The sequence below is a fragment of the Schistocerca cancellata genome, chromosome 4 (genome assembly GCF_023864275.1).
Source record: "Schistocerca cancellata isolate TAMUIC-IGC-003103 chromosome 4, iqSchCanc2.1, whole genome shotgun sequence".
NCBI lineage: Eukaryota > Metazoa > Arthropoda > Insecta > Orthoptera > Acrididae > Schistocerca > Schistocerca cancellata.
Window position 1 is genome coordinate 551901739 of NC_064629.1, and position 24211 is coordinate 551925949.

Below are 24211 nucleotides of genomic sequence, written 5' to 3' on the forward strand. Positions count from 1 at the left end.
TCTGGACTAGCCAAATCAGATGACCTGTCTGGGCACTTTGGGGGGGCAGTGGAGTTGGGAGAGTGCAGAGTGCTGCACTGGTAATACTGGGACCAGAAGAGGTATGGGCAGTGGGAGTGGCTCCATTTCCATGGGCTCTCAAACTGTGGCTCACTTAGTTGTTTGCTTATGAGCGAGTCAATGGGAGCACAGGTTGCACTGTGAAGTAGACGGAGTAGAATGATGGCTAGCAGCACGATGGATGAATGTTGGTGTGTCAGGACCACAGCTCAGAGGCAGCAGTGAGGGCACTGTTTGCAGATGCAGTCATGGCTGGAGCTTGTTGAGTGGTGATTTGGGAGTTTGCGACTGGCCTTGATGTCAAACAGCTGATGCCCCCTGTGGCCTATGGTGACTCCCCTGGCTCCACCCTAGGCTCCAAATAAACAAGCACACCCAGACGCAGGCACCGTGCATGTATGCAGACTTGTACTTTAGCTGGGCATGTTGCACAGGATGCAAAGCTCTAGCAGCATTTGAAGCCTACTCCCTAGCAAGATTTTGGCCAGACTGGGCCCATTCATGGGGGTGGACCAGTACCTGGTGAGGAAACTGTGGATCACTTCCTTGGTTAATGTCATCAGCAAGACCTAACGTGTTTGAGCCTTAAACATCCTGACTACATGCTCAGCCCCTGTGTTGGAAACTAAGTGAAAGGGGGTGCTCAATGCTGTTGCAGTGACAAAAAGTCCCAAATTGTGATGGCATGAACTGGGGACTATTGTCAGACAGCAGCTTGTGTGGCAGTCCCTCAATTGCAAAAACTGTAGTGAAGACATGGATGGTAGCATGGGTGGTCATTGATGGCATCCATGCCACAAAGGGGAAGTTGGAGAGAGCGTCCATCACCAGCAGCCCCATAGCACCTGAAATGATGTAGCAAAATTGATGTGTTCTCTGCCCCACAGGTGTTCTGGGCATGGCTGTTGAGTGAACATTGTTCTCAGGCTGCCTAGTTAAGAGAACAGGCACAACAAGAGCGACATCCATGTTCAGTTTCATCAGTACCAGGAGTCCGCCCCCGGTAGCTGAGTGGTCAGTGCGACAGAATGTCAATCCTAAGGGCCCGGGTTCGATTCCCGGCTGGGTCAGAGATTTTCTCCACTCAGGGACTGGGTATTGTGTTGTCCTAATCATCATCATTTCATCCCCATTGATGCGCAAGTCGGCAACTCATGAAATTGGCATCAAATTGAAAGACTTGCACCCGGCAAACGGTCTACCCAATGAGAGGCCCTAGTCACACGACACGACAACGATCAGTACCAGACCAGTATACACACTGCTAGGCTTATCCCTTTATGTGTGTCATCCCCCCAGTGTGAGGTATGAAATAGCCAGAGGATGCGGGATTAGAGCATGGATGGGATAATGACCCGGAATTCAGAGTCATCAGTGGACAGTGTTAAGAAGCTGTTTGTGGCATTGAGGCTGTCACACATCACAAAATAGGTGGAAAACACCAGGTGTATTTGTTTAGTTAAGTGTTACAGCCACCCCAAGTGCGCTGCTGACAAAACTTTGCACAGAAATGGTTCATGGGCTTACACGGTGGCTAATTCGTGTGCTGTCAGCGGAAATTTGTCCAGGGTTTGGTGTAGATGCTGAGGGAACACGAAACAAATCATTTCCTGGTGACTGAAGTCTGTGTCAGGGCCAACAGGAAGCCAAGTTGACAGCTGGGTGAAAATGAATTTCATAGTTATAACTACTGCAGACACTGTGCTGCCTTTCCATCACATGTCGAAACCTGTCACGAAATTTTTTATATGAGAAAAACACATCAAAGGAAACACTATGTCAAAATTTTAGCTGCTAAGACACACTGAAAGTTTTTTTCTTTTTCTTTTTTTTTTTCATGTTGAAAATTGTCAAATTTGTAGCTCACCAGGTTGCTGGAGAAATGAACATCTCTACTGTAGCTGCCATGGTCAACAAGGTTGCTTCAGGTCTACGATAAATCTTTATTTATGAAACAACTAGTTTTGTTGCATTAAATGTATGTCTTGACAAATACATGTAAAATATGCTGCAGCCTATTGTAGCTGTAGCAGACAGTGCATGAATAATGTGGCAGGTGCATATTTTTGGTTGTCAGCACATATGTAAACAGATAACATGGCACAATGCAATCATAATTTGTAAAGTAAGTTTCAGTTTCTGTTGGTAGGTTCTCTGACACAGTTGTTCACAGTTACTATTCATTCAAATATGCAACTTATTTAATATCACCTAATTAGCAGTTGCTTTTGTGATATCACTAAGTTTTAACAATGGAGATGAAACTAAATTGATTTTCCTTGTGCTTTCTTCATATATGCTTGCTAATTGCATCTGTCTTTGTGCAGGTTGTAGAGTTTCACAGTAAAGTGGAATTCAATTAATGTTTTAAACCTTGCAAAGATGAAATATGAAAAATATGTTAGGAATTTACATCATCTAGTTCTCCTGAAGACCTACATATATGTTACTTATTAGTTAATTTCTTGGACATTCATTCAAATGATTTTGATATTTCATTAGAAATTGTGGAAACGTTAGAAGAAACAGGTAATGACTGTGATGATTCCGTGAATTGTGGTTCAAACAATGGTTGTTTTGTTAATTAAAGTCCAGAACAAAAGTACAGCGCCTACCTAGCCCAAAGAAAACATGTATAGTAGTAGTTTTCAGTGAAAGAAATGGCTGTGACATGAGTTTTATAAATTGAAGAAAGAACTACATGAAGTATGAGATATGTGTCAAAATGACATTTAAAAAAATGTGAAGAAAAACTAGTTGAAAGAATTAGAACTGCTCATGATGCACCGTTACTGAGGGAGGTCCAAGAGACAGGGCACTATGACTTGCAAGTGAGATGAACATTACTGATTTTCAGGCTTCTTCGATCTGGTTAAACAGATTCAGAAAATTATACTGCGAAGGAAGTCGCAAAACTATGAACTTTACTCAAATAAATGTGTAGAGGAGATGCCATTAATAGATGATACTTCAGAGACATTCATAGCTGACATGAAGACAAAACTTCTTATTATGTCCTAAAATGCTGTGTATAAAGATAATCAGTCAGGTGTCATGCAAGAACTGTGTGCAAACCACGCTTTATCATTTTAAGCAGAAAAAAAAGATAGTCACTTGTGCAGTTGATGAATGCTTTTCCACATTCGTGTGAAACAATGCCAACAATAAGTATTACTGTATTACCGTTTACACTGTTTTATATCATCTGCCTTCAGGAACCTCAAGGCAATCTAGGACCAAAAATTTAGAAAAAGGGCTGTTTAGTTGAAAAAATCTTGTAATCAGTGTAGCAAAATTTGGAAAAATGGGAGAGAATAATATTCAGTATTGCACCCAAAATGTCTTCTTATCATCTGCAGAAAATAATTCATTTCTTTTATTGGACTCTTGGCCAGGGCATAATGACACCTTTGTCTGTAGGAGAATGATGAAAAGAGTGTTAGCATAATTTGCATTCCATCTGGAACTAATAGTGTGGTTCAGCCTCTTGGTACAGAATTTTTTTGACGGTGTAAAGCATTTTTCAGAAAATTGTCAGACTGTATAATTTATGACAGCTCTTTGTCATTTCAGGTTTATTAGCGGAACAGTATTCTTAAACTTCAGTTATTTTAGCATTGTCAGTTTGCATCACCACATTCTCTGAATTTAATCGAGTACGCTCGGTACACAGCACTATATATAGAACTGTGCCCACAACAGTTTATTACTCCATTCCAGTTCTGTCTAAATGAAACTTGCAATGACTGTGAAGTGCCTCAATGCATTAATTTTTCTTTTGTTAGGTGTGCTTGATGTAAGAAAAATGTTCACTTGCGTCATCCAATAGCCTATACACATTTTTTTTTTTTTTTTTTTTTTGATAAATACAGGGAATAAACACAGAACTGTTTCATTGTGAGTAAAATATACATTATTAAAAAATTATCATGAAAACTACAGGAACTGTTATCAAATGTTTCATGTCAACAAATTAAAGTCCCAGTTGATGGAAGTTGTCTGTAAAGTAATATGCACTGCCTTGATTTTCTGTCCTCTGCTAGTCTAACAATTACATCTGCAACAGTTTAGCTGTCAATATGAATTGCAAGTTTTCAAAAAATCAATGATTTTAGACGTTTTAGGTATGGTTTAAGTGCTCAAAATTCGCATGTGTGCACTTTGGACTTTGCACTATGTGGCACTACATTTCCATGTTGTGGCTGTGTCTCCTTATTTGCTGTATCACACATTTAGTGGGGTTAGCTGTACAAACCACTGTTATAAGCAGTTCTTCATGCAGCAGAAATGAGTAAATTCCTCATTTTTTTAAAATACTTGTAATGCACCTTAGCAGCTTAAGTTTTTAATAGTGCCTTTCTTTCAGTGTATGCTTCTTGTTTGAAATATTTCAGAGTACATTTTGACATGTGAAATTGGACCACTCCCTTGTTAGAATGATTCCCCAAAAAATAGTAAGCATTTTTGCTTGGTTAACAGGTGGGAATGTGCCCTGCACCAGTTATCTGACAGGATCAATATAGAAGTAACATTAAACTTTTTGTCAGTAACTGACTCTGAGTAATACCTACTATACGTATAACAGAGCAGGGAAGCTAAAGCTCATTACACATAAAGAACTGCTGATGATAGAGTAGTATTAACTTGAACACTACGTTCTTTTATCATCTTAATTTTTGGGAAATACTGTCACTGAAATCATTTTCAGATACATATATTCTCTGTTGTGATTACTATTGGCTGTTTGTTTTCTCAAGGAGCATTCACTTCTTTATACTAGCTACAGCATAAACAAAACTTGTGGTTCCTGAATCTAGTATAGTTTGAATAGTTGTAGCCAGTTATTTACTAGCAACTAGCTTGGGGCCCCAGAAACTACACTATTATTGACTAAGGTCAAAGCTAACATGTTTTGGTTCAACACAATACAAAAAACACTTTCAACTACTAACACATGAAAATATAAACATTATTACAAACCTGCACAGTAGTATTCCTTACTCTGGCCCTTCAAGTTCACTAGCCAGTAACTGCTCTGACTGATCACAATTTTGATACCACACTGATACTTCAATAAGAACGACATTTAAGCAAAGCACTTTAGATCTTTGCTTTGACAATTATATTTCAGTGAAACTTTAATTATCCTTCTGTGAACTTCAAAAATTATATTCATTGACTGGTAAAGAAATCTACTACTGCACAAACATTATTAAATGTCATTATAGAAATCAGTTACTTTTCAATTCAATAAAATAGTATACTCGGTAGTATCACATCACTTGGAATAGGACACTGCCTAGGTAAATGACTAAGGATAAAATATGGATGCTCAACACAAAGTTTAAAGAGCACAAACTTATTACGGGATAAGAAACCACACAACTGGTCTATGCATTTATACAGTACTCTGCTGATTATTTGAGATGAAGGTGATGGCTTTGGTCCTGTAGCTACTCAAAAAACACAGAAGAAATATTCATGGCTCTTGCTGTATAGTAAACTCTGGAAATTCTCTTCTTAGTATTGAATTTTCATAGTACAGAGCTAACCAATTTATTTCATGAATAATAATCCAAATTGCTTCCACATCCAAGGCTATACTCTATAATCTTACTGCTCTTCTTGTCTCATTCAGTGCACAAGGTGTGGACACTTTGCATGCTGGTCACTAACTTGTGCCTCAAAGGAGCCTTTTGCTACCAAGTCAGTTTTGTTATGGGGGAAGTCCCTCCATGTTCTACATGATTACATTCCTAAGTTTCCTATGCATGAACCAGAACTACATGTAAAGTTTTAACATTTCCATCCTTTTATAGAACATAACTCTTAAATTTACATCCATAGATAATTGCAATGATGTAAATAATGAATGAAATGTTTACATAGATCTCACATCAAAGAGCTTAGTAATACAAAAGTCACATTAAGTAAATGCAGACAAAGAAGTTAGATAAGTATAGGTAATATTGATAATAGTGTTACAAATAACTGCTAGAAGACAAGGGTAAAGCCTTTTGGTGCTTACTGGTAATGCTATAAGCAAGACAATGCAGTTCAAAATGTTGGAGGTTTACCTTCCATTTCTCTGAATCTTGGTCAAAGCAGGTGAATGGTAGTGCTGTAGCTGTGACCACAAACTGATATTGTTGCTGCTGTTGGGACAAGAGCTGCAGGAGGATTGTATCCTGTTCTTGATGCATTTTTTGTTTTTACTGATGCTTTTGCTGTTGCTGCTACCGCAGTGACAGCTGTAGCTGACAAAGTTCCGAAAACTTTAGATCCATAGTACCAGAACTGGGTGCGAATGTGATGCAGACTGCATGATAGCGTAACATCTCATTGCCACTTTTCTGTCCATGTCCGACGCAAACGTATAAACTGTAAATAGAGAAACAGTCATCATAAATTGTGCACTGAATGTAAACCAATAATGAAATCAAGACAGTACAGAAGCTAACCAAAGTTGCTGTTGTCACATCACTATTCTGATAAACTAAGAACTTCAGATGGCACACAGCATAATAGAATAATGACTGGATGACCTAGCTCTGTGTATTAGGAAGGCTCATGTGATATGCCAGTGCCAGTGCCCCCCCCCCCCCCCTCCCCCCACCATCACAGACTGCAGTTGTCATACACAGATGCAGTGTCTTTGTGTTGTTATCAATATCCAATGTAGGCATGGATTTTAAACTATGTGTACTAAATTTTGCACCTTTTACTCCCCCATATTACCTAAAAATTTAACTATGTATGCTTCCTACTGTGCTGTGTATGCACGATAAGTAAAAGTTCATTATTTGCTATCCTTCCTGGTGTTGCAATTTCAATGGCTGGAAGTGTATATTGTACTACTTCCTCTACATAAACTTAAACTCTCATTTGTGATTCAGTTATTTTGTTGAGGAGGGCTATTCCCAAGTGCTTGTAAGTTATCAATGTCAAAATTTATATCTGCTGGTAACTCATTAGTAATATTCAGTACTATGGAAGAAAATCCTGCAGGGTACACCATCAGCACAATTATATTATAAATTTTCTTTTAAACTTCTTTGGTCTGTGTCCATTACACATAAAACTTTGAATCCAGCTATGATGATACAGTATCCTGTTGGATCATCTTCTGAACTGATATTATGGTTGCTGCAACCAAAATGGTCAAATCAGTTATAATATTTATTGGACAGGATATAACTTTCCTGCATTATTTTTCAGCAAATTTATGTCTTTGTACAAATTGTTTTTGTGTTTGCATCATGGCTGTGAATGCCACAATTTCTTTGGAAAAGAACTTGATTGCATGCAATGAACACCATGCTTGAGAATTTGGCACATGAGCGTAGCTATACTAAGTATGTTGAAAAGATGATTCGCAAACGTTTAATTACTGACTCTACAGGTCATTCTCATAGTTCTCATAGATTGTCTCAGAGCTATAACATGTATCAGTTCATGCAGATTTTTTGTGGAAAATTACTCAGTAATGGAGCAGGTAGCAGAAATATGCAAAAAATGCCAATAATTGTACTTGCATGTGAACACAGTGAGCTTTTAGGGTGAAACAGGCTGAGCATAGTTTCTCATGTTGCTGACCATTCAGAAAATTGCAGAGCATTAGGATTTAATCTTCGTTTCTGTTTGCAATGCTAATTTTATCAAAAAATTTACAGATAATTAACCATAATTGCTCAAAACTGGCTTGTCATCACTATGTTTGTTTACTTGCTCATTTTGGCATGTCTTTGATAGATTGCTGGTATGTGTTTGTGTAAAACAGCTGTAGGCTAAGGACCAAATGCCATATTTGATGTTCCACCATTCTTAGTTTACATTTATTCTTATTGTGTAGTCTGCAAAGGTCTTTGTTGTATTACAGTGAGAAGTGTTTTGTCACAGAAAAAAGGGGAGGGGGGGATATCCATTAATATCCTACAGAAAGTAATTCCCTTATTTTGATTTTGTCTATATGATGACTACAATAAAAGCCTCTCAAGAAGCTGCAGAAGATGCAGTCAGATTTTTTTTATTAAGCTCAGTAAGAATTTCATTTGTGAGATGAAATACAACTTTCTCTGTAGAAAACCCTTTACTAAATCCAAATTAAGAGCCCACCAACAAAGTGCAGTATAAAAATTTGCCTGTATGCAATACATACATTCTATGAGCAAATAAATGTGATGGATCTTTATTTAAAAGCCAATTTTTAGTCTCTACAGCATTCTAATGTTCAGAAGCATTCATTGGGTTCAGTAATGAATGATTTCAATTTGTTTTTGGTTGCATTAATTAGTCAAATATTTGTTCCTGTTTTTTCTTGTTGTCTATTTAGTGAGGATGCAGGATGTTCATGATTCAGTTTTACAGTAAGTTAATTTTAGCCCGCGAAAGGCAAAGGTCCCGAGTTCGAGTCTTGGTCGGGCACACAGTTTTAATCTGCCAGGAAGTTTCTTAAAGGAAGACTGTTCTGTGGGTTCTTGGTTGAATATTTTATGCATTCTGTGTGATAAACCACATGACCATGGTGTGATATTCTACAACTGTGGAATATTACACCAGTGTCTACAATTGTGGAATATTAGTCCATTGTCTACAACTGTATAGCTTTACTCTAGTGTCATGTGTTTTTTCATTCATAATAGATAGAGACGTTAGTGTCATATCTATATGAGGAACTTGTAATCTAACCTTCCCTCACATCATTTGTTGATTGTCACTCTTCAAAATAAACTCTTTTAATAAGCTTCAAGAGGGGTAAGATTTGCAATAAAAAATTTTACTTATCTTATTTTCTCATAGTTGGTGCCAGTTCTTCACATCTAGGGGTTGATTCTTGAGGCTGAAACTTTTGACATTGTAGGTTCCAAATGACATGATAATGCTGAAGTAAGCCTGCTCCATAATTTCTGTTTCTGTAATTTTTTATTCTATCACAATTTTCTATATTACGCTGTCTTTACAATTTCCACTTGAAAATCAAAAATTACATTATTATTGCTAAACATAGAAACATGTCTGATCACATCAGAGGTGTGCCCAATACTACCCCATTCTGCAGTACTAACAATATTCCAAAGAGTTTACAAGCTTTCTTGACAAATGACTTTCTATTAATTTCTATTATTATTTTATAAATGAATCCAGAAATAAATTTAATAATTAGCTTCAGATTGTGCATTTAATAATAGGAATTTTAAGTTTGCTGAATATTTCATAATTTCAAATGTTTCTAAAAGAAGAGAAATTTTAGCTGCACACACAGAACTAGTACATATTGATTGTAACAATGAAAATGAAGCGATTTCTTTTTATACATTTTAGCCTGAAATATACCACATTGTATACAAAATCATATGAAATTCTTTTAGAAAAACAGCTGATATAATATAAACCTGTTTAAAATGTAGAAAGTATTTTTGGTATTGATAACTTCTGTTGAAGAAAAGCAATGCTATAGGAGGCTGTCCCTTTACAAACTTCAGCCCTGGATTGGGACATGTAGAGAAACTGTGGCTTGCTTTTAGAAAATTAGTTCACCAAGCACTGTACAGATATGTATTTAGAACAGTTCATAGTGATAGATCACGATCCTCCATGGTATGTAGTCACTGTAAAGAAACTTCTAAAGAAACAGTGACTCCTGCACCATAGGTGTAATACAAAGCATAGGTCTACATATGGAGAGATGATAAATGAAACATGTTTGGGTGTCAGAAGGGCAGTTGATGAAGCCTTCAACAGCTACCATGGAGACTTTTTTCAAATTACCCCTCCTAAAACTAACAGAAATGCTTGTTATATTTAAAGGCTGTCAGTGACCTAGAAGTTGGTTCCCAGACACTCATGGTTGACAAATGAACTGAAGCTGAACGTACCAAAGCAAAAGAAGAAGTGCTGAACTATGCTCTCTAATGTTCCTTTACAGTGGAAAATCTGGCTATACTGCCTCCGTTTAATTCTCACACCACTACAAAGATAAATGATATAGATCAGGCATGAACAACCTTTTGTGACCGATGGGCCTGATTGACATACTTATTTAAGCTTGTTCACCTAATTGTCAGTTGTTTATGTTTATTTAGGCATAAATAACATTTTATCTTTAAGTATGACGTTTTACAATATATGTTGTAAAAAAATTCTGTTGCAAAATTCTGCAGTGCTGTTAGTAAGGAAACAATGTTCAAGACTCTCAAATAAATGTAAACATCTGAAGATGGGTTGCCAGGTGTCTTGCATTGTCACTATGGAAAAATAAATGCCGATAAAAGCAATTGGTTGCATCTAATTCAGTATAAATTATCTTCCATTGCATCAGTTGCAGGTTCTAATACTTACACAATGGACAAGAATTGTTTACTAATGTTAATACAAGAAAGAATGTAGAAACAAATTATAGCATTAAGATAGGCAGTCCTAGTTGACAAATAGTGGCAATTGACCCTGAATAAAGAAAAGTGCGAAGTTATTCACATGAGTACTAAAAGAAATCAGCTAAATTTCGATTACGCGATAAGTCACACAAACCTGAGAGCTGTAAATTCAACTAAATACTTAGGGATTACAATTACAAATAACCTAAATTGGAACGATCAGATAGATAATATTGTGGGTAGAGCAAACCAAAGACTGCGATTCATTGGCAGAACACTTAGAAGGTGCAACAGGTCTACCAAAGAGACTGCTTACATTATGCTTGACCGCCCTATTCTGGAGTACTGCTGTGCGGTGTGGGATCCATATCAGGTAGGATTGACGGATGATATTGAAAAAGTACAAAGAAGGGCAGCTAGTTTTGTATTATCACAAAATAGGGGAGATAGTGTCACAGACATAATATATGAATTGGAGTGGCAATCATTAAAACAAAGGCGTTTTTTGTTGCGACGGGATCTTCTCATGAAATTTCAATCACCAGTTTTCTCCTCCGACTGTGAAAACATTCTGTTGGCACCCACCTACACAGGGAGAAATGATCATCATGATAAAATAAGAGAAATCAGGGCTCGCATGGAAAAATTTAAGTGCTTGTTTTTCCCCGCATGCCATTCGAGAGTGGAACGGTAGAGAGACAGCATGAAGGTGATTCATTGAACCCTCTGCCAGGCACTTTGTTGTGAATAGCAGAATAATCACGTAAATGTAGATGTAGATGTAGATGTAGAACTTTGTGAATTTCTTCCATGGACCAGACTGAAACTAATCGCGGACCGGATCCAGCCCACAGACGATCTGTTGCCCGCCTGTTATATAGATGTTAGTGTTAGTGACTTTGAGACACAACTGAATTGGCTAAAATTAAATAAAAGCCTTAGGGCCCAGTGGAATCCATGGCAAATTCTGCATAGAATCTGCAGCTGAATTAGCTCCCATTTTAACCATAATATATGATAGATAGTTCAAACAAAAGAGTGTGCCCAGTAACTGGACATAAACATGGGTCACACACCTTTACAAGAAGGGTACCAGAAGTGACCCCCAAAACTACTGTCCAATATCATTGACATCTATCCATAATAGATTCTCTGAACGTATTGTGAGCTAAAACATAACGAGGTACCTCAAACAGAATGCGCTCCTCCATGTCAACCAGCACTGATTTTGAAAACATCAGACATGTGAAACTCAACTTGCACACTTCTTGTGTGGCAGGTATATGCAATATTTCTTGACTTCTGAAGACCACTTGATTCACTACCACTCAACGCTTATTAATTGAAGTACGATGTGAGGTATTAAACAAAATTTGTGATTGGATTCAGGACTTCTTGACAGGGAGGACACAGTATGTTATTTGGGTGGAAAGTTAGTTAGTTAGTTAGTTAGTTAGTTAGTCAGTTAGTTGGTTGCATGTTCCATTGATCAATCGCATGGTACAGTAGCTGTTATGATGTGGAACGTGTCAAGTGCACAAGAAATGCACATATGAAACAGAGTTAAAGATTAATATTTCTATTATTTACCCCATTCCCTTAAATGGCACAAAATGCACATACTATATTTATAGATTTATTTATTCCTGTTCAAGAATTCATCTATGGTATAGAAGGAGTTGTCAAGGAGATATGATTTCAATTTATATTTGAAGCTATTACTGCTGTCTGTCAGACCCTTTATTTCATCTGGTAATTTGTCAAAAAATTTTATAGCAGCATATTTTACCTCTTTCTGTGCCAAAGATAAGTCGAGCAAAGGATAGTGTAAGTCTTTCTTTTTTCTGGTATTATAATTGTGAATATCACTGTTGTTTTTAAACTGGTCCATGTTGCTGAGAACAAATTTCATTAGTAAGTAGGTATATTGTGAGGCTATTGTAAGAATTCCCAATCTTTTAAAAAGATGCCTACAAGATGTGCGACTATGAACCCCACACATTATTCTAACCACTTTCTTTTGAGCAGCGAATACTTTTTGTCTAAATGTTGATTTACCCCAAAATATTATTCTGTATGACATCAGAGAGTGAATGTATGCAAAGTATGTTAGCTTACTAACGTCTGTATCCTCAAAATTGGCAATTATTCTGTTCACAAAAGTCGCTGAACCTAGTCGTTTCAGGAGATCGAAAATATGAATTTTCCAATTAAGATTCTCATATATATGTACACCCAAAAACTTAGTATGCTCTACCCTGTTTTCTGACTTCTGTTGATGTGTTATATTTATTGAAGGACTGTACTTTTTGCAGCAGAAAATTGGGTGTACTGTGTTTTTTTCAAAATTTAGAGCAAGCCCATTTGCAGAAAACCAATTAATGACTTTTCCAAAGACCTTATTTGTATCATTTTCAATTGGACATTCTTTTACTGGATTAATAATGATGCTTGTATCATCAGCAAACAGTGTCAGTTCAGCTTCTTGTTTCAGATAGGAAGGGAGGTAGTTCACATATATCAAGAACAGAAGGGGACCCATGACTGAGCCCTGTGGAACACCTAATGTAATTTCACCCCAGTTAGATGAAGTGGCAAACTTATTTAAATCACTTGACCCATATAAGGAAACTTTTTGCTTCCTGTTCTGTAGGTATGACTTAAACCACTCATATGCTATTCCATTTATACCATAGAATTGTAATTTCTGTAACATAATGTCATGGTTCACACAATCAAATGCTTTGGACAAGTCACAGAAAATTCCTATTGTTGACATTTTACTATTTAAAGACTCTATTATGTGGACAGTGAAACTGTACATTGCTGTCTCAGTGGAACAGTATTTTTTAAATCCGAACTGTGAGTTACTAAGTATCCCATTACTGTTGAGATGGCTAACCACTCTTGAGTACATTACTTTCTCGAAGATCTTTGAGAATGCTGTAAACAAAGATACTGGCTGATAACTATTGACATCTGTGGTGTCCCCCTTTTTGTAGAGAGGCCTGACAATGGCATATTTTAACCTGTCTGGAAAAATACCTTGAGTTAGTGATGCATAACATGTGTGACTCAGATCATCAGCTGTAATTGCTCCACATTGTTTTAATATCTTATTAGAGATGTCATCTACTCCAACAGAACATTTATTTTTCAGAGATTTAATAATTTTACTTATTTCACAAGAGGTTGTTAGGTGAAACTTAATCTGTCTAAATTTTTTCAAAACAGACTCTTCCATGTACTGCCTAGCTTTTTCTTCTGAACTGTTCTCACCAAATTTTTCTCCTACACTTAATGATTGTTAAATACATTAGCTACTTGTTTACTGTTGTTATGATGGTCTCGTTCTCTTTAACAGTAATACTACCTACCCCAGTGGTTACTTTTCCTGTCTCCCTTCTAACAACATTCCATATTGATTTGATTTTATTGCCGGAGTTGTTAATTTCTTCTCTAACATACATATTTCTTGATTTCCTTACAACTTTTCTCAGTATGTTACAATAATTTTTATAGTGTAAAACTACTTCTGGATCTTTACTAGTTCTTGCTGTCTCATACAGTTTTCTTTTTCTTTCTGAAGACACTTTAATACCTGTAGTAATCCAAGGTTTCTTTGAAAAGTGTGTGGTGTTACAGTAGTAATTTTCTTTGGAAACAATGTTCAAAGAGGGATATAAATTTATCAGGAAATATTTTGCACTTATCATTAGCATTTGGCTCATTATCTAGATCTCCCCAATTAACATTTCTTAAGCTTTCTCCGAAGTGCTGTATAGATATCTAGTTGAGCAACCTCACACTTTTACTTAATGGTTTCTGTGCTGTACACCCTGTTAGGTTTTGCAAGTTAATCAGTTGTGCATCATGGTCTGACAATCCATTTACCACACGGAAAGCACGTGTTTGTTTTACATCCTCTTTCTGTGCAAATACATTATCTGTTAGCATGCTACTGTCCTGAGCTATACGTGTAGGGAAATTTATCACTGATTCTAAGTTACATGTTGTTAATAACACTTCTAGTTCACTTTTCCTATCAGAATTACTTAGAAAGTTTACATTGAAATCACCACAGATTTTTGTCTGACAGACAGCATAATAGGGAGTCAAACTTTTTTATGAACAGCTCCCAGTCTCCTAATGGGGACCTGTACACTGTTGCTAATATCAATACTACATTATCTAGCTGAAGTTCACATGCAGAACCTCAAAGTGCTGATCAACACAAAATTTGCTTACTTCTACAATTTTGCATTTATACCTGTGCTTTATGAAAATGGCAACTCCTCCTTTATCCATCCTAGATCTACAAGTGTAAGATGCTAAGTTATACCCACTTATACTGACACTATCCATGCCCACAGTTATGTGGTGTTCAGATAGACAGATTATATCAATTTCATTCTTATTTTAGAGATCATCTATGCACACTGATAGCTCATCTACTTTATTTTTTATTCGCCGAAGTATGTTGATACTGCCCTTAGATTTACCCCAATTAACTGTACGTGAAGTTTCTTTTGTTCTATTTATCTTGATTGTCATCTGTCTGGACTTTGGCTTTAACCTAAAAAACCTGTCTGCCTGGACCCATTAACCACAGGGATCACCCCTTGTGTGACTGTTGACCCCCTTACAGTTTCTGCTAATAGAGAAGCTAACTTACTTTTCCCCATCCTATTCAGGTGCAGGCTGGAACAACACTTACGTGAGATTTTGCCGGTGTCTGGAGCATCCTGTTCAGCTCAGTGTTAACATGCCTTACAGCAGGGTTGACCCAGGGCTAATCATGGTGCTGAAAGACCTCCACAAACCCCACATTTGTGTGCTGTTTCTGCTCCTATTTTATCCAGGTCACTCCTAATACTGTACCTTGGATTCATAGCCAGGCTGTTTCCTGCTCCCCCAACTATAATTACCTGATCTTCCTTCTCAAAGTCCCTGCATAGCTGACCTAAGTTTTCTGTCACCTGGCTAAGGCTAGCACTTGGTTTCACAAAACTTGTGACCTGGTACCCTGCACCTAATTTCTCCTGAAGCTGCTGGCCCACACCACTCCCATGACTGCTGCCTATAAGCAGAATTCTTCTTTTCCTATTCTGGTTTGATCCCGATCTGTCCTTTTTCTTTAAGCTAATATTCTGATTCAACTTACTTTCAACTACATCTAGATTAGGCCCTTCCTCCACTTCAGATAGCAAGCCAAACTAATTTACTAATTGAATTTCTGGAGTTTTTTCAACTGTTTCCCTTTTTCAGCCATTGCTTGCTACCTCTTCCCAGTTCCCAGTCTCTTTTACGTCCCTTAACCTACATAATTCCAAGCTCACATAGTTGACAGACCTAGAAGTAACTTAGAGCATGTCCCAGGAAGTGTGCTGGGATCCTTGCTGTTCATGTTGTGTGTTAATGATCAGCCACACAGTATTAATAGTAATATAGGACTGTTTACGGTTGAGGCAGTTATCTATAATGAAGTACTGTCTCAAAAGGGCTGTTAAAAAATTCAGTCACATCTTGATAAGATGCAACCCACCCTAGAATATTGTTCATGTCTGTGGAACTTCGATCAGATACAACTAAATGGGGAAATTGAACATATACAAAGAAGGGCAACATGATTAGTAAAGAAAGGAAAGAAGATTGGATTTATATCCCATCGACATAAAGGTCATTAGCAATGAAGCACAAGCTTGGATTGTGTCAAGGGTGGGGAAGTAAATCAGCTTTCAAAGGAACCATCCTGGCATTTGCCTGGAGCAATTTAGGGAAATTGCAGAAAACCTAAATCTGGATGGCTGGGTGTAGGTTTAAACCTTCATCATCCTGGATGTGAGCCCAGCGTGCTAACCACTGCACCACCTTGCTCACTGTGCCAACTTGCTTGGTAACATAATTGGTCACAAGTTTGTTTCACCCAAGGTAGACTGTAAAGGAAATGCAGTAAACTCTAAACTGGCAGACGCCTGAAGATAGGTCTCCCTTATCCCATGGAAACCTATGTTTAAAGGTTCAAGAACCAGTTCAATCGAGGAGTCTAGAAAGTTTCTGATGCATCCTATACATTGTTCATGTATGGACTGCAAAGACAAAATTAGACTTATTAGTGCACAAACAGAAGTTTTAAGCAGACATTCTTCCCATGCTCCATATGCAAATGGAAGGGAAAGAAGCCCTAATATGTGGTGTAATGGGACATACACTCAGTCATGCATTTCAGTAATTTGCAGAGTATAGCAGTAGAAAAACAGGTTGAGAGGAACATGCATGAGAAATGGAATGAATAGTCCAGTTAAAAACAAAGAGGAAAGCAGTAAAGTAGATTGGGTGGGTGGTGGGGGGGGGGGGGGTGGGGGGGGGGGGGGGAACCAAAGAAAGAGCCCATCAGAAGGCTCCCAACTCCTTCATGAGTATGTGCATGGCGAGCATGGGACCCCAGACTGTTGGAGTACCTCCTTCCCTTCCTGTGCTGCAATCTCTCACCACTGACTATCCTTTCTTCTCTTGCCCTCTTGCTCGTGGTGGCAGCCTTTGTTGTTGACCTGGCTATTCCATAGGTTCCGCCTTCCTTTATTGCAATGTTCTTTCATTTATCACCTTTTTTTGGGTGAAGTTATTTGTGGTCCCCTTCTGGGTTTGACCTTCAGTTTCCAAAATTTTCTGTAGTGTGGACTGACTGGGAAAGAACACCTTAAGATTGGCAAATTGCTTTAAATGGTCAGAAATGTAAAATTGTGCAATTCATAAAATGAAAAAATGTGGTATCCTATGATTACAATATCAATGACTCACTGTTGGAATCAGTCAACTCATACAAATACCTGCATGTAACACTTTGTAGGGATGTGAAATGGAATGATCACATAGGTTCAGTTGTGGGTAAAGCGGGTAGTAATTTTCAGTTTATTGGCAGAACACTTTGGAAGTGCAATCAATCTACAGAGGAGATTACTTACAAATCACTTTTGCAACTGGATCTAGCAAATTGCTCAAGTGTGTGGGACCCATACCAGATAGGACTAACTAGGAATATTGAAATTATACAGAGAAGGATAGCATGAAGGGCCACAAGTTTGTTTAATCCATGGGAGAGCGTCACAGAGGTACTGAAAGAACTGAACTGCAAGACTCTTGGAAGAGAGATGTAAATTATCCTGAGAAAGTCTGTTAACCAAGTTTCAAGAACAGGTTTAAATGATTATTCTAGGAATATACAACAACCAGTTATGTATCACTCACACAGGGATTGTGAGGATAAGATTAGAATAATTACTGCACGCACAGTGGCATTCAAACAGTTACTCTTTCCACGCTCCATACATGAATGGTACAGGAAGAAACCCTAATAACTGGTACCATGGGACGTACCCTCTTTCATGCACCTCACAGTGGTTTGCAGAGTATAGATGCAGATGTAAATGTGTAAATAGTGCCTGCTGCTTGCAAAGTTAAAGATCATCTGTGCACAGTAGTACCTGTGTAAGCTTTTATTTGTTTGTCAAAACCAATGCCATAGCCAATATGACATGGTGTTTTCATTATGTACCCTTTCAATTTAGCCCCCTGACAACACAGGGCTCATACTTCTGATACCTGTGGTAATAGCTCTCTATGTATACGAAGGAATTGGTGGCTGTCTTCCTGGGGCAACAAGACTCCTGCTATTGGCTAGTACTTCTGATACCTGTGGTAATAGCTCTCTATGTATACCAAGGAATTGGTGGCTGTCTTCCTGGGGCAACAAGACTCCTGCTATTGGCTAGTGTGCCAGATGTCCTTTGCTGTAGCTGGATGGCATCCATGAGGAGAGCTCTAGATCAGAGTGGGTGGCATCAAGGCAGACATTTTGCAAATGAAACGTATTAAGTCATGCGAGAACAATGGCCATTCTGATTGTGCCATCTCTTCAGGCAGGAATTGGAACTTCGGTGCGGACAGTTACAACCCTGCTGCTTTCCCTAACCCATGGGAAGATGGACAAGCCAGACATCTAGGATCAAACCAATTTATCCAATACTCACTTGCATATGAGGTTGCAAAAGACCAAAGATGTTTACAGCATTCAACACGCCACATATTATCTAATATGCAACCAAAATATTGGCTGCTAGTGGCAACGGGGTGTGGGACCGGAGGAATGTATTATTATTATTATTGTTATTATGCTTTTTGTTAACATCAGCTGTTCTTTGTTTATGGTGAAATTTTACCACAGTTTGATGTGTCTCCTTTATGTATATTATGAGAGAAATAAACCACAATTCAAAATGTGTGGTGTCGTATACAACTGACGGTGTGGAAAGTGAAGATGAGGAGTACAATAATATTGGTACAAACTTAGCAAGTGAAAGTGATACTGAAATAGGTGTTGAGCCATATAGTTCATCATCCTTGTTGGACAGGGAGCCATAAATCCCATCTCCAATGAAATGTAGTAAAGAACAATTATTGTCCATGGAGCAGGTACTAAACATAATTACGTACATGGAAGATCATCCATAGCATAGTAGAAACACAATTATGAACAGATTTTGAATAACTTCACAGCAGTATGACTGTGTAGTGCATAAGAAAAACTATGGATATTCAAGGGAGGGCAAGGTGCATGTCAAGGAGACTTGATACATTTTTCAGGATGTCCACGATAGTGACCTACTGTGCTATGCACACCAAATTGCACTTGATATAGATTACAATGATTTCAAGGGAAGCAGTAGATGGTTGTATTACTTCAAACAGTGCTACAGAATTGGGAGACGTAATATAATAAAATTTCAAATGAACCATCAACTTGACGATGTACAGCAAACTGTGGTATCAGCCTGAAAATTTGTAGATGAGAGAAATAAGTTTATCCCAGTGTTCAGTAAGGAATTTGTTTTCAACTCTGATCAATCAGGATCTGAAGAGGAAATGCATGTGAAAGGAACTCTGGAAATTAAAGGTACTAAGAGAGTTGTATCAAGATCAATTAACATCAATGCCTGAATGCATTCATGTACAATTGTGCTGACAAAATCGGGGTAGTAAATTGGCTGGAAAGTAATTTATTGTGCTGTGAGAAGTTTGAGATGCTCTGTTCCCTATGATTCTCCCTCATGTGTATGATCTTGTAAGGGCAGTAGGTTCAATGTATGTCACAGCAAGCAAGAGAAGCACAATGAGTGTAAGAGAACTATAACTCTGGTATGGGCACCGTTTTTGCCCAACAGCTGGTCAAAATAACATGCTTTTGCTTGATCCCTGGTCTGCATATAAAAATCATACACCTTAAGAGCAAACTATTCCCCCTGAAAAGAGTGTGACATGGCAATTCATATCACCTGGAACCATTGGACAAATTCAGTCTCTAGGAATTGGTTTTTTTCCACACCTATAAAACATATTATCACACTATTTGCACCTACATCTTAAAGGACACCCATTTGCACAGTAAGCTCTGTGACAGACTGTTTCACATTCAGTTGCATGCCATTACGTTCCATCAAGTCTCATCACCCTGTTACATCCATTTGATTCTATATGTGTTCTTTAAGAATGGATACCTAGCTGAACATCCTGCATGGTTTGTAACTCCCAAGGAATTCACCTTTGATTTTGATGGTGCGAATTTTTGTGGTGTGTCATTTTTCTTATGAGAAGACAAGCTTCTTAGCTGGGCTTCATAAAGTTATTACAAACATCTTTTGTCAGCTGCACACTAAATGTTTCCATTGAATTTCCAGGTACATAAAACATGAAATGAGCAATGAGCTGGCATGTCAAAATTAAAATTACTATGTACATCACAATTCGTCAAAACATCATTCCCATAACATAACATGTCATGCCTACGAGGGTGCCAGAAGATTAACTGTCTTGAGCTGCTCTGATAGGCATGACGTGTTGTGTTATTGGATTGATATTTCAGCGAATTTTGATGTACATAGTAATTTTAATTTTGACTTGCCAACTGATCGCTCATTTCATATTTTATGCACCTGCAAATTCAATGGAAAAATTTAGTATGTAGCTAACACAAGTTGTTTGTAATAACCTTTATGAAGATCTGTATATGGTAACTTAGTTTTACTGAAACTGGTTATCTGCAATAAAGTTGTTTATAGTGATCTCAGCTGAGAAGTTCTTCTTCTCCTAAGTAATGAATACAGGTAGCCCATTCAAGCTCAACTTGAGTAAAACAATGTGCTACTTTTCATTCGATGTTCATGGTGCAAGTTAATGGGCCGAGCCCGAGAAAACTTAGGCCAAGCAGTGGGTTTGAGCATGATATGAGCTTCAAAGTCGTTTGCACGGCCTAACCCAGGAGAAAAAAGGGACGAAAATGTCGTCGACAAGGAATCCAATCGAGCATAAGGAATAGCATCAGAGACGATATTGAGAGTCATCTATGGAGAACCCAAAAACGCGAAAGGCATCGAAACCAAAAAGATTCTCCGCGTTACTATGGTTGACCACGAATATGGGAACAGTGCAAATGACAGATTTGTAAGATACCTCAGCATCAAATTGTCCCAAGAGAGAAATCTTCTCTTTATTGTAAGTCCGTAATTGCCTAGTGACAGGTGACAGGATTGGAGAACCCAACTGAAGATACGTCTGAGAATTGATGATAGTGGCAGCAGAACCACTGTCCACCTGTATGCGAACATCTCGACCAAGTATTTGGACAGTGAGGAATAACTTCCCTGAAATGGAAGACGTACAATTGACAGACAACACAGAATCAGAATCAGCATCATGTTCATGAACATCATGTATGCGGTCGGATTTGAAAACGGATGACACATGACCCTTTTTTTTGCATTTGTGACACATAGCCCAATGTTGTGGACAATATTCTCATGAATGTTTCGTAAAACACCGCGGACATGAAGGAAGTTGCTGTGGGTTTTGCTGCAGTTCTTAGAGGTTTGTTTACAGTTAGGCTGAGGCTGCACTTGGGAATGTACTGCGCCCACGTCAGCCGGCGGGGAAACGCCACATGCTTCTTCAACATCACACAGAGGTTGTATTTCTCCATTGTCACCCCATGCCTCTATTTGCACTCCAGCGGCGTGAGAAATTTCAAAAGACTGAGCGATGGATAGGGCTTCATCTAGAGTCGGATTTGCCAACTGAAGGGCATGTTGCCTAACTTCTTTGTTGGGCGCCGTTCAGATAATAGCATCCCGTACCATGGAAACGGCGTAGGATTCTTTGTGAACTTCAGTAACAAATTGACACTTTCTACTGAGGCCGTGAAGTTCAGCAGCCCAAGCATGATAGGATTGATTCGGTTGTTTTTGACAATGATAAAAGGCAATACGAGAGGCTACCACGTGTGTTTGCTTTTGAAAATAGATGAACAGAAGTGAGCACATTTCAGCAAAGGTCAAAGTCGCAGTATCTTTCAAAGGAGCCAATTGTGACAATAACCGATACATTTAAGGTGAAATCCATGAAAGGAACAGAGACTTACATGTTTGTTCGTCTGTGACACGAAATGCCAAGAAGTGCTGTCGAGGACATTTTTTGTAATTAGAGCAGTCTTCTGCTGTCTCATCGTAAGGAGGAAAAGGAGGTAGAGACAATGACAAGAGACGCCCCGCATTTGATGCCACGACAAAATCACGAATCGCATTTGTGAGAAGCATTTGCTGTTCTATGAGACCTTGCAAAAGATGCTCTAAAGTAGCCATGGAAACATGCGGGTCAACGATGGAAAAGAAAAATCACTACCTTGTCACCAATTGTAATAACTTCAAGTTGAACAAATATATTTCAAGGAAGATGCAATACATCAAAGTCACAGATCAAGTTAACATAGTAAGACGTGTGTACACTTTAACAGTCAAATCATAACTGAGTCCGAGTCTAGCTGCCGCTGGCTGGCTGGCTGCTTAGGTGGTGCTGCTGCTGCATGCCTGGCAGACAGCACTGCATGTAGAGGATGCGCATAACTGTGTGGCGGCACTTTGAAAGATTGGCGAGTCACAACACTTTTCTTTCTGTTAATCTGTATAGTTTATCAATTAACAATTTAGCCATAATATAATTGGTAATTTTTTTATTCCAGGACAACAGAGAAATATGTTGAAGAAACCATCAATAAAGTGAAAACATTACTTGAAATGGAGAACAGAGTGGAAGAAAAATATCAATTTATTATGCAATTACTTTCAAAAGACACCCTGAGCAGAGATGATGTCATAATTGTCACATTTTCTTTATTTACTGATGGACTGAGTACAGTAAGTTATTTACTTTGATTGCAGCATTTATGCCCTGCACTATATCACAACACTATTGATTAATACTGATTAAAATTTACAAATATATGTGTTTACAACATTTCTCTGAGGTTTAGATTAATGAATACTGTTTTAAGTTTCACTTTCTCCTTTGTCTTTGTAATAATGATTGAATACTATCTAGTTATATATAACATAGTTTCTTATCTTGTAATCCTTATTTTGATACCCCTTTTATGAATGACACTAATATACAAATGTAGCTGCTATAGGCTCAACTGTAGTTTTTTCTGGCAGAGATTGTTTGAAATTTGCTTGGGACTGAGTCATTCTGTGTATCATTGTGTGTTTTCTTACTGTCTGAGAGCTTGAAAATAACTGTTTAAAAGATGATAGTATTGTGTTATTTACTTCAATCATTTCCACTGCTGATGATTCTGTTGTGCAAAGAACATTGTAACATAACTGTTGAAGTGCAAGTGTAAACTATCATAAAATCAATGTGGTTTCAGAATATAGTAGGTGGCAGAGTCCAGCCCACTCTTACAGAATCACATGTAATCAAGAAGATAGTTTTTGTCTGCACTGGCAGGGATTTATTTTCCCACTTTTAAGTTATACACTTACGTTCAGAAAGAAAACAGAACACCTTGAACGAGTAGAGATAGGATATTCATAGTCACAGGGTGTTCACATTAGTATGTTCTGCAGGAAGGATTATCATTTGAACTGTGTCAACCCACAGGTTCAAGGTCAACATCAATATCACAGCACACCACCACCTGCCAGTAAAATATGCCAGTGGCTCTCGTTGTTGCTATAAACAGAATGTAATGGATCAGTGTGACTTGAGTAGACGTGTAGGATGCCTTGCAGATGTATGTGCAAACCATGCTGTTAAATCAGTGAGAAACAGGGTGCATTATTGGCACAAGGGAATGTGATATATCTGTCCAGTAAACTGCTGCTCATGTGGAATGAAGTGTTCCAGCAGTGCAATGGGTGCATGCAGAATGGTTCACGGAAGGCCGTAGAATATGACGAGATGGGTCTGGTTGCACCACCCAGACCACCCCCCAAGAAGATCGACACCTTATATAAATGGCATTGCAGAACAGATCTGTATCATCCTCAGCTCTGGGGCAACACCTCATAGACTATCAGGGGTGACAGTTTGTTGCTATTTGCTACAGCATGGGTTATATGTGCATCATCCACTTCTCTGTCTACCTTTGACAAATGTGCAGAAAAATGCCAGCTGGCAGTGATATATCAAATGACATCACTGGGTGACAGGAATGGTAACAGATAGTGTTCTCAGATGAATTCAGATTCTGTTTGTTTGAAAATGGTGCCCAAATTTTTGTTTGCCACACACAGGTGGAGCCCATCATAATGACTGCTTTCACACAAGACATACAGCACCAACTCAAGGCCTTAAGGTGTGGGGTGCTATTGGGTAGAACCACAAATCACAGTTGGTGCATGTGGAGGGCACTGTGGCCAATGTGACCTATGTGAATGTCATCTTATGGC

General features: G+C 38.2%; 1 protein-coding gene across 4 annotated transcripts in view; it reads left to right on the forward strand.

Moving 5' to 3' along the window:
• The window catches only part of LOC126185173 (probable cytochrome P450 CYP44), a 244453-nt gene that overhangs the window by 108901 nt on the left and 111341 nt on the right, over positions 1 to 24211 (forward strand). For all 4 annotated transcript variants that reach the window (XM_049928016.1, XM_049928018.1, XM_049928019.1 and 1 more), the window contains one exon: positions 22501 to 22675. In XM_049928016.1, the coding sequence (XP_049783973.1) occupies positions 22501 to 22675 (175 nt within the window). The remainder of the gene's footprint in view (positions 1 to 22500; positions 22676 to 24211) is intronic.